The 20,373-nt window shown below is 33.8% G+C and overlaps 1 protein-coding gene across 2 annotated transcripts; it reads left to right on the top strand.

The window, feature by feature from the left end:
* Positions 1-241: 241 nt before the first annotated feature.
* On the top strand, positions 242-20,323 carry LOC126856137 (facilitated trehalose transporter Tret1-like). Of its 2 annotated transcripts, XM_050604398.1 has the most exons (6): positions 242-377; positions 890-994; positions 1,714-1,797; positions 7,900-8,158; positions 17,629-17,924; positions 18,019-20,323. In XM_050604398.1, the coding sequence occupies exons 4-6, from the start codon at positions 8,085-8,087 to the stop codon at positions 19,305-19,307; spliced, it is 1,659 nt and encodes a 552-aa protein (XP_050460355.1). In that variant the 5' UTR covers positions 242-377; positions 890-994; positions 1,714-1,797; positions 7,900-8,084; the 3' UTR covers positions 19,308-20,323. The 2 variants fall into 2 exon arrangements, with proteins under 2 accessions (XP_050460355.1, XP_050460356.1); XM_050604399.1 differs by lacking the exons at positions 242-377; positions 890-994; positions 1,714-1,797; positions 7,900-8,158 and adding an exon at positions 10,777-11,326.
* The last annotated feature ends 50 nt before the right edge of the window (positions 20,324-20,373 follow it).

Raw genomic sequence — 20,373 nt, 5'->3', positions numbered from 1 at the left:
AATAAATATTGAATTATCTTATTTTCAGATGGACATCTCACACAATTTATAACAGATGTATTGAATTACATTATTTTTTATATCGATAATTAATTTTATAATATAAATTTTTCTGACAATCGATAATAATGATCGCGATAATAATAACTGCTTTTTATTTTACCGACCGTTTGTATACTAATCGTACAGCAGACGATTCACAGAGGGCATTATAATTCGCATTGTTGTTTGCCGCCATCTTGAAACTTCTCATTCTTCTTCGGAAGTGAACACAGACGAAGTCAGACAAGGTTTAATAAGAGCTCTACGAATAATACTCGCCAATTAAATATCTATTCAAGATTATTCATACCAATATAATAGGAAAGAGAGAAAGAGTAAGAATATATACTTCTTTTCTTTCATAACAGTTATGATAATAAGCAGAATTACGTCAATGAATAAATAATTTCGAGAGAATACGGTTAATGTTTCTCTTGTAGTGCCATATACTTATTTTTAAGTAGCTAAGTGGACAAACACGTTAATAAGCCTTTTTTAAGCTTTTATTTGTTTCTAGACTATGTTTGCCATCGAGTCTTTTCTTTGCTCTTGTTTAGCGACATTTAGCGATATGTAAACCAGTTGTTATCGAATAGAATAAATTAAAGTGGCGCGACATAGTTTGCGTCGTACGTAATGTAACATGTATAAAATCACGCGCGTATTTCATTTAATTCCTCCACGCGTTTTTTACTCAGGCAATTATATTTATTTGAATTATATTTATTTGAAGTCTATCGATTATTGATTAAACGTCTTTCACCACAAAGCATATGACTGCAGGTTTAATTGTATCGTAAAGAACGATTTTTGAATATGAATTTATCATTTTTATCGCTCCTTACAGGAAATAGATCCTTAATGTTACACTATAAAGACGGCGATTGGGCGCCGCCACATTTCCAACAATCCTTGAATATTCCGGGAGGATGACACAAGGACGATGATGTTGGTAAGACCTCAAAGAAATAATATAGGAAAAGGAAAAAAATTATCGAACATCTCTCGCTGTCTTTACGTCAATTTATTCTTAATAATGTGAGTTCATGCGAGAGATTTACGAGCACAAATTTATAATAGAAAGATATTGATTATACGACGAGGGCGGTCTCTCTCTTACGCATTAGATATGTAAAGATACGTATGTTCAGTTTCATATATTCGAATCACATCGCGTGCGACTTCGTTTGTCAGTGTTTCGCATGGCGCACGAAATGTATTGTTTACGCGCGCGCGAGCAGATGCTTAAACCACGTTGCAGTCACGTGCTGGTGCTGGCAAGGCGAGATACATGTCACATAAGCGCGCGGCCCGCGCCAATAAAGTCGAATTAATGCTGTTATGTACCCAGTGGCTGGAAAACAATGCAGTCTTTTTCATATATAGAGAGCGTCTCGCTTTTATATCTCACCCTCTCAAGTTTCACGGCACTTTGGAGTTATATAACGACCGAATTAAACAAATTATTTTGAACGAGAAAAGAAAAAAAAAACTATTATTATAATAGTCGATTTGCTTAAGCTTGAGAGTGTGTGAGTAAAAAAAATGAAAGAATCGATTTAAAATAGAAAATCCGGATAATCTAAGATAGAAATTTTTTAATTACACGTAATTATTGCCAAATTACTGGGACGGTTATCAATATATCGACAAATCTTTTATGTATTTCAGAATTGTGTCAACAATTAAAATACTGTAACTGGTGTATGCTTTCTATTACGGATGGCATCACAAAGGTGATACGAGATCGAAAAGGTAAGTAGTTTAATATTAACTTTGATCGCATAAATGTCAATTTTTGAAAAAAAAAAATCGTGTCCTTTTATTCGAGTTACATCTGAAGTACATCCGAGATATCTTATATTCTAGAAAGAGGCGCTTTCTGCTCTTTTAGTATTATAGTTAAATATATATATAGCTCTTTCAGTATTTGTCGCACGATGAGTGGCTTCGCCATAACAAGATTTCGAGTCACATGCATATGCGTCAATTTCTATACTTGCCTCGAATTGTTTACTCACTGCGTTTAACGAGAGTGCTCGACGCGATTATTAACGGCGGTTACCCCGTTGATGCATCAACTTACGTTAATTAACGATGAGAGAAAGAGAAAGAAAAAGCAAACGATGCATTATCATATCTGGCATCATTTCGAGCTTCTCAATTTCTTAAATGGTAATTAAAATTTAATATAGAAAGAGATTATAAACATACTCGTATTCAAAGATAGAAGACTCAAAATAAACGGATAAATTTTTCTGATCAATTTTTCGCAATTATTCTAAGTAGTATTATAATTATTTATAAGCGCGCAGAAAGATATTTTTTACATTAATTTAAGCAATGCCGTTTATTTATTTTTTGCGAAGTAACAACTAGCAATTTTCTTCATTCTTTATTCGATAAGTATTGATTGAAAATGTATCAATATATATTATTCGATTTCGATGATTCTGCAAAGTATGTAATTGCAGACAGAAATTAAAGATAATATCTCAATCGATAACATTCAATGAATTTTCCATCGAATTTAATGCTCCATTTAATTCCCCATTATAGGTCGATATCTGTTTAATATTGCAATTACCGTGAGCTTTATATTATCGCGCAACTTAACTCGTCACTTTAATCTAATTGTACATTAGATAATTCAGATAATTTTAAATCGCTGCTACTCATCATGCGAATATTCAAATAAATAATTATTTTTATCAACACAAAGAAATTGTAAAATAATGTTTTTTTAATAATATTTTTTTAATAATATTTGATAAACTCTTAAAATTCTCTTTATTTTTAACGTGTCTTTGGCGTCATATAACATCTGATTTTAACAACGTAATTTTTTTCCTTTGAAAATCACAACTTGTCTCTTTTTGTAATCTTATTTTAGTAATGCTCAATATCTCAAAGATTACGCATACAAAGATTATGATAATCATTCTTATAAATGTCTAGATAGAGTAAATTATACAAACATGTTTTGCTGGCAAATCACAATTTGCTTTTGGCTTAATAGAAATTTTAATTGTGTATTTTGACTCGTTCTCGATCTTCAATTTCTAATCGTCCTCTTCTATTTGTAACCGCGCGATTAATCTCTCGACAGTTTTATTACTCTAGTACAGATATACATTATCTATATTTGATAAACAATTTCATTTGCATTTATTACGGATCCGAGACGAGGAAATAATTCCTTCAGACTCGTCTTTGTTAACACAATTCTAAAACTATCGTTTACGAAAAAAAAAAAATGATTAACCGCCTACCATATGTCATCCCGCGTCGAGAATAAACGAATCACTGTTTCTATTCTTATTCGTTTGATGAACTATACAAGGTGTCAAATTGAAATTGTATTAAAGTAAGTTCAGTTGAAATTAATCAAAGAACAGAATTTCGTCAATTAGTTTTTTTTTTTTTTTTCCCTACAAGTTCACCCCCATTCTTTTCGAGCGTTAATTACTCGAAGATTAAAGGCGATCGAGGAAACCGTAGCGGGAAAAACAACCCAATAACGATAATTATTCGAGACACACCGTGTCATATTGAAGATGGACGTAGATTCGCGACTGCGTGTCAATCTAATTCAGTACCATCGGTACAAACAAATCTTTATGGCGAGAGTTTCGCGTCGTTCTGTGGATCCGCCGAGTTCCAGAGGCCCGTCGACACGCTCAATTACCCCGTGTGTCCGCAAATAACTAGTCGATATTGACGCACAGCAAATTGCACACGCGCATCGGTGAATTTCCATTCGACTGCTGCTGCTGCTGCTGCTTGTCGGCTGATGCCGACAGGTGCCGATTATGATAATGAAAAATATTTGCCGAATTTAGTTGAGCATGAGTACCAGAATGGAGACTTGATAAATAAATCGGCCTTGTTCATTATTTTTATCTCTCTTTTCGATCTTGCGATAAAAAAAGATTTTTCAGGATCGTTAATATAATTTTTGTGGAAATAATTATAGAAGCATTGTATCGCACACATATTTTGACTGACATAAAATATAATCGTTATAGATATTCTTTCGTGCGAAACGATATTGAAAATGATGATAAGTATTCTAAGAAATAGACATAACGTTTTTTTTTTTTTTATTATTTATATTTTGGTCGTTACCAATATTGTATAAAAAATCGAAATTTTTTGAGTATAAGATAGGGGAAAATAATTAAAATTAAATTTGAACTACAGATAAAGAAAGACAAATATATTATCTCATAGAGAGCATGATGTTGATATCCCTCTTAAAGAGTTTAATTTAAGAATTTAAGAATTTAAATGTTCTTATCTAACCTTCTTCTTCTGCTTAGTTATTTTATCAAATCAGACTGACCTAAAATTTCAATGCAAATTCCAAAGAGCGTGACTTGTATATTTGCTTTAATAATGTGAGTAGATGAAGTGAATTATAATAATTATTTTATCAATAGGACGGATAAAACTACGTGTATTAAATTTACCCGCAAAAGACAAAATGAAGAAAAAAATTCTAAATTCTATTTAATATTTAAAAAAATTGTATAAATTTACACAAATTGTAATCACTATATAAATTAAATATGTGTTTTCTTCAGACGCGTTTCCATTTATTGACATATAATGATCAATATTCAAAATAATAAGCTGATATCCGTTCTGATCGGATTGCATAATTTTCCGCAATCATTTAACTGCATAATTTTTTTTTCGTCGCGATTAAAATCATCACACGTTTCGTCATTTCCTTGATACGTGAGGTACAGGTTAGTGTTTTATGAAATTCTATCTACAAAGCGATTATATTCAAAAATTTCAAAGTCAACGTTTATTGTTTGTGCCCGGCAAATATTTGTCTAAAAACTAACAAAGTCCAAGAAGTGCTTATTTCGATGGGATGAATGAGATTTTGTTCATTAGATCCTATTTGTTTTGATGTATCTTATCAATTTTTATCATAGAGCACGTGATGTAATCCTGAGTGGTCACGAGCGATCTTTATTACTCTTATCGATTCTCGTAACTTTAACCACCGGTAATCGGCATAAATCCAACAGTAATTATCAATATATCGTTCTACGTGATGTGTAAATCACGAGTAAATATTCAATTTATTATCTAGGTCTCTCTATCAAAATATGGTCATCAAGTCTAAGGGCCACTTCGACCAAACTCCGATTGATGTAATCGTTGATTAATCTACAGGGTGATATAAATATTTCTATTGATATAAAATACTCCTATATAATATAATACAAATTTTGAAATTCTGCTTTTGGTCGCTCTATAAATTAATCAACGATTAAATTAACCGGTGTTTGGCCTTAAAGCGTCAAATATTGAAAATAATATATATATATATATATATACAAAATCAATCATATGGATAAACGAAATAATTGAAGCTATTTGTTCTTTGTTTCACTTTATATACTAATTCACGAGGAATCAAAATCACTTGAGTTATATTTAGATAGAGTAGTAAAATGACAAGTATAACAATTAATAATATATCAATTTATAAATAGCATTTAATTATATTTAATTGAATTTAACGAGCAGTATTAAACAAGAAGCATTGTTTATATAAAAATGCGTTTCCTTGTAGCAGAATTGATTGACCGTTTCCCTTGATATTTTTCCATCATCTTTATGCATGATTCATTATTCGAAGACGAAAAAACAAAGCTCGCGCGGCCATTCCTGATTCGGAATATTAGTTAGCACGAGTCAGCCTGGCGTCACTTGATTATTCCGTTTAACTAGAGATGATAATAATAATAACACGCGATTAGATCATGATTGACTCGCTGCTCCTTACAATCGATTCGGTTGCTCTTGCGTGCATATGGTCACGCATACGATACGTGATTCCGTCATCAGCTGTTTCTGCAAAGAGAATAAATAGCGAAGAGCCGTTGACCCGCATGGTTGGTCGCCTCGATTCTTCCCAACAACGTGACCGGGAGATAAAAGTCTTTATCTAAAAATAGACGCGAAAAAGACAGAAAAAAACGATATACTTACGACGCTCTTCTAAACTTCTTTTCTTCAAATGCATTCACTAATTGTCACGCATCATTAGTATTTTGTGGCTAGATGTTATGGATCTAATAATAAAAATATTTTTGTGCTATAGTTGTCTTTATGTCCGATTTAAGTTCAAAGCATTAATTTTGAATCTTTGTTAGAAAGTTAAAAGAAAAAATAATTGTAAATATTTCGCGTAAAATAATCAAAAGATGATGAATCTCGTAAAATAATAGAATCGTAAAATTATTAGATATTATTGATTAATTATTATGATTATTTAGCGTAGGATTGCATAAAAGGGTAACAAAATATTATGTTAAGCTACGGTGTACATCGTACATTGTCAACACCGAATTGCCTTTCTTTGTCAAGTTCATCCTAATTGGAGAACGCAAAGTCCATTGTGCGAGCCATAAATGCACTTCGGTCGATTGAGCACGTGAATCGGTGTATCGCTGCAATACTTTTTGTTCGCATGCCAAATGATCACGGCTTCGTTCTATGAAATATCGTTATCTTTAGAACGTGCGGATCGTGATCAGGAATCGCGCGCGATCCTGCAAAGCAATCATCGGTGCTTTTCCACTTATTGTCAGCGGAAAACTTGTCGGACGAGTATTCTCATTCATACGTAATTAATGAGTCGGCCGACGAGACTTTTACTTTTCCGATCGCGCTATTCACTCTTTGTACCTTATCCAAGGCACTATAAAACATATTAAATGTATATAAGAAATATAATTGTTTTTTATACTGAAATAGCAATAAATACACACGTTTTATTCTCATGATTTTTTAAATAAATAAAATATTTTTAGATATTTTTTTTTTTATAAGAAAAAATATATTTCTACATATAAAGTAAATATTATATATATTTCCATAAAACGATAACATATAATAATATGAGAGATATGAGATATATATATATATATATATATATATATATATATATATATATATACAGATATTAATTTAACTCATTGCTGCACGTGACAACTATAAGAAGCTCTTCAATTGATTAATTACTGCCAACTCGCGATGTCAATCGACATTGCTATAAAGGGGCTCTCTCTCTTATTTTCTTGCTCTTCGAAGAATCGATTCTTCTCGAAGCAATCAAGTTGCTCAGCTAAATCCGCGGCGGTTTTAGAATCATTTCTTTCATGCACGAAATTTCACATTTTCACATCCGCGAATTTGCATTTTATTTCCAGATGTCATATAGTTTCACCTTTAATGATAAAATTATAATTAAACTTTATATTAGCCACATTATCGAAAAGCGACACAAAGTATGACCTGTAATTTTTCTTCAACTATTGATAAATTATTTAATAAATAATTTAATTGTGTGCGTTAATAATTATAGAAGCGATATCTTGAAAAAATCATATAGAGAACTGAGTTTGAATTTATCTTTATTGAAACGAAACTTTTTCGAACATGAAATCAAAAACTTTACAGAGTCTAAATGACACTTCATACGCGTTTGCCAAATGAACCGCATGCAAATTATGACTTGCATAATATATCTTAATCTATCACCGACGGTCACATGCAGTCTGTAATCACTTATGCCGGCGATAAGAGTACGGACGTTACAAAATGCCCACGAATGCTCGTGCAAGTAACAATAAATCATTCATATCCACATTTCTCTCTCTCTCTCTCTCTCTCTCTCTCTCTTTCTTTCTAATAATAATACTCCAATTCTTACGAGATGATTGGAAATCGTGAAGAATCACTCGGAACGAAACGATCGCGGAGTAAACAATACCAATTCGTCTCCTTTTTGCGCGAGCGCGACATGCGGTCTGCTTTCTGCCTTAACAGAGTGCAACGAACGTGAACATTGGCGTGAAAATAAGTGGAATTAAAGAAAATAAGATGGAGAAGCACATGACTGCTTACATTGATAGTGGCAAGCTCGTGACCACGGTTTGCCCGATAAACCATCGAGAACAATATAAATTTAATCGACCACAACTGGCCATGTACGTGTTCAGTCCTCCGCCAGCATGTTCAGGAACAGGAATTACGAGACGTTCAGCGTCAACGAGCCAGACGTTTCGTCGCCGCCACCGTCTCCCAAGTGAGTATTCTAATATCGCTACTTTTCATCCATACTTCTTATCATTATTTCGTCATTCTGTCGATATTGCTGTTGATTTGAAATGAAATTGGCGCGTGATGCACTGACTCGCTTCACGATTCGGATAAGATAACGATGACTTTCGATATATCGGGATCGTTATACTGAATCTCGCGATCGGCAAATCCTTAACTTTTCTTACGGTCTTCTTCGTTGTTTCAAACATGTTTTTACCTGAGATTTTTTGGTATGCATCTTTATATGTATGTTACAACAATTTTTCCCAATTGCCTTGTTCTCAGGATCACAAATTTAATTTTTTTTTTTTTTTTTTTATAATGTTTGATCTTTCCAATTGTCCTATAAATATTTTCTTTGTCATCTCGAAAACAAAATTTGAGAACTATCAATGTCAGCTTTCAGCGGAGTCAGAAAGGACTTATTAAATTCGAAGCAATAATTATACAACTTTCATCTAAAAACGGAAATGTCAAAAGTGAAATTGTTTGCAGAAATAAATAGTGAATTTTTGCCTTTAGAAGAAATCAAATGATTGTTCGTAAGATTTCAGACTATTATGCTCGAAAATGAAATAGATGATCTGCTTGCAATGCGATTAAAAATTAGACATACAAATCACGTGTCTCGATGTATTCTAATACAAACGCATTAAATTATGAAGCGCTATTCATAATATATAAAATATATAAAAAATATATATAAAAAATAATATATAAAAACCGTCACATTTTTGCGCGCTTATAATTTTATTAAAAGAATCTCGCTTGTGACGTTTGTCTAAATCGTGATACATGTCATGTACATATGTACACGCGACGATTACGATATTTGCGTGAATCCGCGTGACCAAGTACACGCAGGCCGAGGTTATCTCGCCTGTGTCCGCAGATTATATTTACCGTGAGCGTACGATTTGTCATGCTCGAATTAATAATGATTTGGATGTTGAATGCATCAATATTGACTGATAGTGTCGGCATAATCAGGCAAACGTAACTAGAAAACGAACTAGCTCACTTTAAAATGTTTATTTAATATTTATACTCGTTTCTTCGATGGTACAATAGATGATATAAAATCCTATTTCTCTACAAAATGTATACATGAAATATTCAATTTAATTATATAATCCGTCTATATTTAAAATGGCTTGGTCAAAAAATCTCTCATGCACTGCTAATCTCTCTCCGCTTTTATTTGTTTGATTTATATATGTATTTTTCAAGTAAGCTTTAAAATAATAAAACCATCTCGCTTTCTATCACACTTGATACCGTAAAAATAGAAAAAGACTGCTGAAGAATCCTACATAAATGTTAAATCATTTCGACCGTTATAATTATCTTTCGTTCGACCTTATCGCACATATTTATAAGTGTTTACATCGTCATTGCTTTTTATCACGTTCAAATTCACATTTTTATATACAGCGACTGATCGTAAAATATAAATTTTCTTTTGCGCGTTTTCATTGGCAGAACATATCTATCCAATATCTATCTTTAATCCTTTCCTTTTCTTAACGTATTTCTTCGTTTGCCTTATGAATATTCCGTAAAATTCATCTCTAACGGATAATAGATATACATAAATATCTTGATTTTTAAATACAAAATATATGTGACTTTAGGCGCGCGGGAAATATTTTTTTTTTTGCTCAGCAACAAAGAGGTGGCTACCTCGCGGCTGATCTGCGAAGTTCTTTTCAAGAGGCTGGGTTTATCTTGCGTTTTACGTAAATACGAAGTAACGTTTCACGAATAACAATCGTGACGATTTCATACCCGGCCACCGCCACGGCACTATTTTTCTCAGATAAAGAGATGACTGATCGTTTGTGGTCGAGGCGTTTTATCGATACTCGAGATAGAGATTATACTCCATTCCATTAATCATATAAATGTCTAAACATTTGAAAAAAGAAAAAAAAAAGAAATGCGGCGACCTTTATGACGATGCGTCGATTGGTGACACTGTTGCGATAGTTTGATAAATTTATCTCTCGTTATTTTATCATTGTTATTGCCACATTATTATGTGCTCTGTCGAGAGCGTTTCTCCGGTTAGAAAATCATTTTTAAGAGCAGAAAATTTGTGATATATTTATGAGATATTTAAATTTATTATATTTTATATTATATTATATTTTTGCTTTCAAAGTTGAAAACTTTATATAAACTTTCCTCGATATATCTCCAATTTTATCTTTTGTTTTGCATAAGTCATGTTGCTATTATCGTGTTCTATTATTTATTCCATAGAGATATCGGTATCATTAATAATAATGGGAAGTAAAAGATAAATTTTTTTGCGATAATGAACAACAGAAAGGAAAGTTCAGCGAGAAGCAGCAAAATTACCAATCCTATCGGTTTTTGCCGAATTCTCGTGTTTAGTCGATTAGTTTATTGTTTAGCGCTTCCGTTGTTTTTTTTTTTTTTTATATGCCACGACCTTAACCTTCTTCCGTTAAACGAAATTCGTACGTTCCTCTTATCCGTCCGCATGCGCTTTGCTGTCAAAGCTCTTTCTCTCCCTTCTTCTCTCCCCCACGAGGCGAAATCGCACCGCATATAAAGCTTTCGCGTAACTTGTAGCCGTCAGTCGCTTCGAGCGAGGCATGACGTAAATAACGTTTGTTGACATCGACCGTTCGACCTTGATTACACGCGACAATATTCGTCGTAAACACGATAAAAGAAAAGAAGAGAGAGAGAGAGAGAGAGAGAGATTCTCTGTCGAGGGTATATCGCCGAATACGAGAGCAACGGGAAAAAACGAGAGGATCCGCGCAGATGTATCGCCCGTGGAGAAAGACCTTTGTAGGCTTTTACGAGATTGGACGCACGATCGGAAGCCTTCTGGCCAGCCTCTGAGAGTAAAGTATTCGGGGATTTTAGAGAATCCTCGAATTAGAGAAAATTCTGGCCGCTTTAATACGAGCCCTCGAGTCTGAAAAGCAGAATCCGGGAGGGTGCGAGGAGAGAAGTCCGGCGATGAGCCGGCGATCCTACGGTGATACAACATTGTGATCAGCGAATTGTGATATATACTTATACGTTACATACACGATACGCCGGTATATCGTGTAACTTATTGAACCAAGGAGACCAATAATCCCCCCACGATGACATCCGACATGGCAGAGTGAGTAGACGTAAACACATCATTTTTCTGTCATTTTTTTCAACTATGTTTTCCGGATATTTTATTTTTCTTCTTGTATCTCATTGGTGCCTCTTGTAAAATTTTATTTTAAATATAAAAAAGATGTAAGCGTGGCATAACAGAAAAAAAAAAAAAAACGGGACTGTTTATTTTGCTCGCTCTATCGCTTTCTCTATTTCTTTCGCCGATGTAATCGCGCGTCTCATGGCAGCACGTGGCATTTGTAAACACGGAGGTCGCGAATGTCTACAGTAGAAATTAAAACAGCACATTTTTGCGATATCGTTTAAATATGTGATAAACATTTATATAATTTCCATCGTTACACCATTATTTCCAATTATATTAACTATATTACAATTTTTGAATTAAAAACTCATAATTTTATATAAAATTTCTACTGTAATTTCAAGAGCAATGAGCAATTTTTTTTCCCACAAGAAAAATATTACACAAATATCTTTGTTTCATTCAATACTATATTTGGATGGAATCGTTGCAATATCCTCCACGTGATCGGTCAAACGTGACTTTGAATAGAGGTGAGAATACCGGGATAAAATCAAAGGTTATCAAACACAGCGAATATATATATATATATATATATATATATATATATATATATATATATATATATATACGTATATGAATATATAAATACGCGTGATCAACAAGTGATGCTAAGTATATTCAGAGCTCTTGTTTACAACAGTCGGAATTTGGAATATCACGCGTGATAGTATGATTTTATAATTCTCACCTTGCTCCGAAATCGCGTCTCCTTGTCGAGAACAATAAAATGCGTGATCGAATCTCTGAAGGACCTATCAGAGATCGCGTTTAAATTTTACAAGCATAAGTTTTAAAACTCCTTGAATATCAGTCGTGAACGAATCGAAATAGATTTTTATATACAACCGCTGAAGATTCATCGATCGATACAAAGCGTAATTGATAAAAGCTGAATTTTTTTTTTTTTTTTTGATGAGAAAATATTGTTTTAATTTGACTCCAAGTGCAAACGTCATTTTTTTATTTTTATTTAATATTAAGACCGTGCTTGATGTTATCGCGGTTTTGTTTTATGTTCGTCGAAATGGAATCCGCGGACTATGATCGAATATTAAAAAAATTGTGTCATTTTGTCGCTGACTTTGTCACGTCGTTAATCGCGTTTTATGATGTGTGCGACAAAAGCTCCGCTGAGAGAGAAACACATATTTAGCAATTTTTTTTTTCAACTAGGAATAGAGAAAAATAATTTTTTTTCTTTTTGACATTTGATAAATTTGTCAGCCAAGTGCAGGTAATATTGTTAATAGCTGATAAAACATTGATGACGCGTGCTGATGTAATTTGTTTATTAATGTTATACCGGTTAAATTATCAATTGTATGAGACAAGTGCGCTCGATCTGTTCGTTGTGATGTATTACCGATACCGTAATTACGGTACTGTCGTCATCGAACTATTCTATATACATTAATTGACTTTTAATGACATAAACCTGTCTACTCTTTGCAAGTTGTACATTCTTACAAAATTATGAAAGATTTGAATTCAGTGTCACATATTTCAGAAATATTTATGTAATCGATAATTATTTTATTCATATATTAGAATAATATTACATAACGGAATTTAATTTTCTCGAATTGATAACTGGACTATTTATTCATAATATTTCAAAAAATAATTCATTATTTAAAAAAAATACGTTTATTAAATTGTTTTTCATTTTGACGCGAATAGCATATTTGCAGTAAATCGATATACAATTGCAATGCATTGGAAATGAGCGAAATGAGATATTTTTAAATCTAGAAAGAAAAGGCGGTCGCATAAAAAAAAGTTGCATAGTTTTTTGTCATGTCGGCCTTGTGAAAAAAATTCATTAATTGACGACGGAATCGAGATAATACAGGAAATGAACCGGAAAAACGCAGGTTCCGACGAACGATGACGCTTTCCATTTCATATCACATTTAAACGACGGTAACGCAAGTTCTTGTCAAGAACGACACTCCTCCTTCGTGACCGTAAATTAATAATGATACGATATTTTAGACGATAATAATAAATTTCATGTCGCTGGTACACGCAGATGCGTGACTCGGTGTCTCTTGTAAGAACGAAAAAAAAATAGTATACATTGTCATTAATATCGCATGAATTAAAGAAGGCTTCGAGAGAGTTGGTATTTTTTACGATGTCTAGAAAAATAAGATCAGATTAGACAAAGAGAGAATATCACTGGAGCGAGATCAAAAATCCCGCTACCTCTCCCTGAACGTTAAGTGGTCCGAGAATTTTTTGCGGCAAAATTATCTTCAAACGATGACGCAATCCACGCTGTACTACGGACCAGCGTTGAACTTCGAGCTAGCAAACACAGAATGACGAATCTGGATGATTTTAGACCATCGTCGCGATGTTTGAATCGTCAATTATTCTTATTCGCGAAAAAAATACGTCACGTGTAATTATTCATGCGCGATTATATAGACTTGTCGATATACCGAACGATCGGAGAGCGTGACTCGCTGATTGATCATTGCTGCATCATCTCGATGCAGTATGTAAATAATATCGTATCTCGCAACGCATTTTTATGTTACTATTGCTTTTTGAAGCGATTTACAACCGCTGTCTGCTCTCTCATATTCACATTCATTGAAGCGGCGTGATGTAATTAGACTATTAATATCAGGGACGCGTTCGTTGTTTGTTCGATCAGGCGTGATATCTGCGAGAAATGTATTGTATATACATATATATGTCGTATAATCGCGTATGATTCCGTTGTATCGTTGCCAGAAACCTGCGAATCTCCTTGACATCATCTTGTAAATTATTAGGTTTTATTACGCTAAAATTTGGAGATTAGGCATAGTTGCTTTTTTTATTTTATCTCAATAATTATATATTAATTCTCTTGTATAGTGAAATTTGATTTTTTTTTTTTAATGAATGTGAACTTTGAACTATTGTTAATATTATATTTCAATCGAAAGATTGAGAATTTAAAAAAATCTCTTTCGAACCTACGCGTTCACATGAACGACCGATATCTGTGACATGATAAAGAGTAATCGCGTTTCCTCAATTATTCTGAACCAGAACCACAAAGCCGTGATTCAATTCTCGCACAGCATTTATATGAAATATTTTATTCGGGATATTTTAAAAAATCATTGGATATTTTTTAATGACAGATTTTTTAGAGGCAATTTAGTCAATATTTCTTTTTAAAAAGGAAAATCGAGGAAAGACTTCTTTTATTGCAATTTTTCACACCATGTACAATATCGCTATAATTAAACGTCAAATAAAAATTATGTTAAACTCTATCTGAAATTAAATATAAAATATAGCTTTATCATCTATTCGATTCCTCGATATTTTTAAAGAGTCCTCTTTCCCTTAAAAATATAATTTATAACTTGCAAATTTGATGTGTGCCTCGATATATTTGCTATAAAAAAACTCGACTTTAAAGAATCTGTCTATATCTGTTATAATCAATCCCAGCGACGATTCAACCAGAGAATTGAATTTTATATTCGCCGTTCTCATTTCGGATCTACGGGTGAAGGCTATCTTCGGATGTCACTTCGCATCCGCAAATAAATAAATGCGTTTAAGATTTTGTTGCGGAAAATTCCGTTGACGCGATGAGAAGATAGTTGCGCGGACCAGCGTCCGATGGAAAATCCTTCTTGCAAAATCATGCGTTCTAATTCTGTACGCGAAGCCCCTTAAAGTGCCCTCCAATTGCGTTCGTACGGCCTTGCGATATGCTACAAAGTCAAGGTGTAAGGAAAAATAGCCAGCGTATGTCGTGAATACGGTCTCTTGGAACCGCTTTGTCTGTCAAGAACAGCGGCGATGCCTCTTTGTTGACAAGCGTCAACTGTCTGGCGTGGCATTTACAATATCGTCATCTTCTTCCATAATTTGGCAGATGGACTTGGAAAATCGCAAAATTCAATAGTTGCGTTGCCAATAATTTCGCGGAAAGATTATCGTCGTTAGCTTTTTGGTACGAACTATAATACAGAAAAGAATTTACTGTAAATACGAGTTTTTGTAAAAATGTTCACTTCTCTCTCTTTGTTAGAGAGCCAAACTTAAAAAAACTATCGCGGTTGCTTAGGAAATTCCGATAATGCTATCAATTTGCATACAATTGCAGGATTTCGGAGCGAAGTGAATGGACGTCGTGAACATATGGTATGATCGAATGATCGGAGGTCGCAGGTCTATGAAAACAACACTCGCGCGCGCATGTAAATTTCACTTTCAATTAGATTTACAATTGCGAAATGCGCGTTGAATCTAATATGCATATTCTGACCGTCGATCAATACGTAGCTTTTTACTTATATTAAAATGATTCGACCAATATCGTTTTATGATCGTTAAATTTAATTGATTGGTTAATTCGCATATCTGACATATAATAATAAATAAGAAAATTAATACATAAATGTGCATGTATATAAATATTATTGATTAATTCTCCACATTTATGTTTACAAATGACAAATTAATTCGCTGTCAGACAATCTTCACGAAGTCAGTGATAATTGTCGATGCAGGTGCGGGTAAAGGTACCGAGAGAAATTCTGAAGGTCGATTGTGTAACATGAAGAATGGTTCGCCGACTGCTTAATGTTTTCTATAATTACGATAAATTGCCGATATGCGTAAATCACTTCTCCGATGTGTAACAAGCTGTACACGCCGAGAAAATTGTTATTCACGGTTTCGTTGATGAAAAGGTAAACGAAAACGCGCGAGAGAGAAGCGGACATATCTCTATTATCACAAATTTGCATAAGGCCTTCATACACTCGTGTCAATTTACATAAACGATCGCAGCTCTTTTTTTTTATAACAAGCTCTTTTTTTCTCTTTTTCTTATCATTAGTCTTCCACTCCGAGAGTCGCGGTCGCATATAGCAGAATTCTACGAAAAACAGCAGGCGTCTTTGTTTCGTAGATTAATATAGTGTACATGCACCGGATCATTTCTTTATATAACAGATTTTTCCAAAGGTCGTGATACTCGATTATGTCATCCCGTACGCATAACTTCGCAACCTTTGAAAAATCTAATTGATCGTTCCTTCGCTCGTGAAGATTCTGTTTCGTAATTCTCGTAAAATAAATGACCAATAAGTCACTATGCAATGCAATTCCTAATATATAAAGTGTCTTGAAATACCTAATATATATATGATATTCATAGATATATATGATAGAAATATATGATATCCATAGATATATATCGGAGACTAGTCCACGATAAAAATTTTTTTTTTTTTTGCTGAAACAAAGTATCGCACTTATCATTAATCAATCCATGTCCTCGTCTTACACACACACACTTTCTCTCTCTCTCTCTTTTTCTCTTACTAGCAATTTTCAGTATTCCCTTCTTTTTTAGACACCTGTGCGATATTGTTTTTATACCAAAGACGATAATCCGACAGGCTGTCAAACATTATATAAATATATATATATATATATAGGTCGGTTTTAATTTTAGCAACGTCAAATCTCTCTCCGAGCCAAATTTGCGATCGGTGAGCTGTGCTCGACTGCTACGAACTTTACGCGCAAATATTTAGGCTTGTTGCAATTGTCATTAACAGACAAATTGATCCAGTTTTTATCTGGCGATGTTTAATATGGAAAGTTTTCCGCGTTATGTTTCACAACACACATTTGCCACGTTATCTGCGATGAACAAAAATAATTGTTATCTTCACACGATAAATCGCGAGAAACCCTTGTTTACATCTCATTCTCGCGAGCGATGTACATTTCTGAATTGCAAAAATTTAATTGCAAACTTGCATTATATTTGCATTTTATTTTTATTGCTTTGTAACAACATAAATTATACGCACATATATTAAATATATGACTCACAGAGTTGCCTGTTTAGTGTCATCGCGTTAGTATCATTCGACATATCTTCTCATTTGCATTTAACAGTAAAACTAATACGGCAATAAGCCTTGTTTTTACATAATTTAATAATCAAACGTTTTTCGATATTATATTACCGTTAACACAAACGCTAATTTTGCGCTTTGAAATTCTGGTTTGTCTCATTAAAGATGCTGAGCGTGCGCAATGATAGAAAATAAGCTGCGAAAACAAAATTCTTACTTGTTGTTCCGTGCACATTATCCACGTGTTTACAAGATCGCAAATAAATATTGCACGCTTGCAATTATGTATAATGCTAATCGTCACTTTTATTGCAGAAAGAATAGCGACGCGCAAGATCTGGAAAAGGCCTCGTTGGTAGACCCGGCGCTGCAGCCGAAGATCCAGCCATCCACGCTGCTGGATAACGAGAAGGATGTGAACAATGATCCTGAAAATGTTCGAACACCCAGAGGGAGCGCCGTCAGGCAAGTCGTGGCCGCGCTGGTGGCCCAGCTCGGCACCATCAACACGGGCATGGCATTCGGCTTCTCCGCCATCGCCCTGCCACAACTCCAGGAACCAGATAGCATCATTCCCATCAAGGAAGGATCGACGGAAGAGTCGTGGATCGGTACGTACGAGATAATCAATCCAACATGTTTTTTATTCGCTATAGAAAAATTGTAATTTGTACTGAAAATATGTGTGTATTTTTGTCTTCACAGCTAGCATATCCTCCATCGGCACACCAATCGGCTGTTTGGCATCCGGCTACATGATGGATATGTTCGGTCGGAAACGTTCGCTCATCATTACAGAGATTCCGGCTCTGCTCGGATGGCTGTTGATCGCATTCGCAACTGACATACGCATGATATACGCCGGTCGTTTCTTTGTCGGTCTGGGATCTGGTATGGTGGGCGCACCGGCGCGCGTCTACACCAGCGAGGTAACGCAGCCACATCTCCGTGGGATGCTAACAGCGTTTGCGAGCGTCGGGGTCAGCACCGGAGTGCTGATAGAATATGCTCTGGGAAGCATAGTAACGTGGAACGTTTGCGCAGCGATCAGCGGTATTTTGCCACTTACCGCGTTGCTATTGATGTTCTTCTTCCCAGAAACTCCGTCCTATCTCATATCGCGTAACAAGCCAGACCAAGCGGAAAAAGCGTTGCAGAGGTTTCGCGGCAGTACTTACAACGTGAATCGGGAGATGAAAACACTAGTGGAGTTCTCCAATAAGAATAACATTAAACGACTCACTGGATTCCGGGAAATTGTGTGCGCCTTGCTAAAGCCAAGCGCGCTGAAACCGTTCACCTTATTATTTCTATATTTTTTGATATATCAGTGGTCGGGTACCAACGTTATAACTTTCTATGCCGTTGAAATTTTTAAGGACTCAGGAGCGAGTCTGAATAAATATTTGGCCGCGGTTATATTGGGAGTAGTCAGACTCATTTCCACGATCATGGCTTGCGTTTTGTGTAGAAGATGCGGCAGAAGACCGCTCACGATGGTATCTTCCATTGGCTGTGGCTTGTCCATGCTAGGATTAGGTGGATACATGTGGTTTAAGAAGTACAGTATCGAGAATGATCTTATACTCGTTGCCACATGGATCCCAGTTTTTTGTATATTCTCATATACCATCACTTGCACTCTGGGCTTTCTAGTTATCCCGTGGGTGATGATCGGCGAAGTTTATCCCGTCCAAGTACGCGGTATCATTGGCGGATTGACCACCATGTGCGCGCACTCATTTGTCTTCATGGTGGTAAAAACTTATCCGTTTCTCGCTAATTCGCTTACTCGTCATGGTACGTTTATTCTCTACGGTTGTATATCTTTATTCGGCACGATATATTTCTATATATGTCTTCCGGAAACTAAAGGTAGAACATTGCAAGAAATCGAGGATTATTTCTCTGGCAGAGGTGATACTTTAACGACTGGCAAAATAAGTAACAAACCAAAGGTTTTAGAAATTAAGAAGGGCCAGATATTACCGTAAAAAAAGACCATTTCAATCGCGTAATCTTTAGCATCTGTCTATTTAAAAAAATATATTTTAGTTAAGAGAGAGAAAGAAAGAGAGGAACGCATTTGCTTATATCGATTAAGTTTAAAGATAAAAACTAAAAAAATGTTATCTATTTTATTAAGGATATTATATGGGCAAAGTACTCAAAAAATCTGACGTTTGCTTTGTGACACAAATATATACTTAAAAAAATAAGATTAAATATTTTTTAAACAATTGACAATTATAAGACACAAATGAACATATTTTATTTCTAGAACATTATTTAAACAAGTTATCAGAGAAAAAAATATATATTTTTGTAAAGCATATATATTTGTTCATAAAGCATGAAACTAATTAAAACTATATATAACTAATAAAAAAACATTACATTCTTGTAACAATTATAGGAACATAATAAAATATTATTAAAATAAAGTAGCAAAAATTAATAAATATAAATTCAACTATAATCTTCAAAATTTTTTTCAATTATGAAAATTATATATATATAAAAAATAAATAAGTAAATTCAATATGCCTTAATAAAAAAAAGTGCTATTTATTACATTATAGTATTAAACTGTATATAAGTAGCTTTATTACATGCTATATATATATATGTAAGAGTAGCATGTAATGACAACCACTTTTATCAGAGAATTTATGAGAAACATAAATCAGAAATCAATTTTTAATTCATGATCATGTCGTATATATGTCAATGATAGCCACTATTTTATGGAACTAGGTCAAAAAAATTTTCAATATTATATTTATTATTATGTATATTTATTGTAAAGTACAAGTAACCAAGTGTGTAATCTGATCATCATGTACAATTTAAAATCGATATTAATATTAACCAATGAAAGTATATAAATATCATTTGTTATACATACCTAAATGTCTTAATGTGATTATTGTTAAATTCTAAATTAATGACTACAAATGACATCTTTTATAAAAAAAAAAAAAAAATGAATTTATCGCTCATTTAATAATTTCCGTGATTTTTCTTAATTATCCTTTCCTAAATTTTGATATATTTTAT

The sequence above is a fragment of the Cataglyphis hispanica genome, chromosome 17, assembly GCF_021464435.1.
Source record: "Cataglyphis hispanica isolate Lineage 1 chromosome 17, ULB_Chis1_1.0, whole genome shotgun sequence".
Lineage (NCBI taxonomy): Eukaryota > Metazoa > Arthropoda > Insecta > Hymenoptera > Formicidae > Cataglyphis > Cataglyphis hispanica.
The sequence above is the reverse complement of the archived record's forward strand: the minus strand, read 5'-3'. Positions and strand labels throughout refer to the sequence as shown.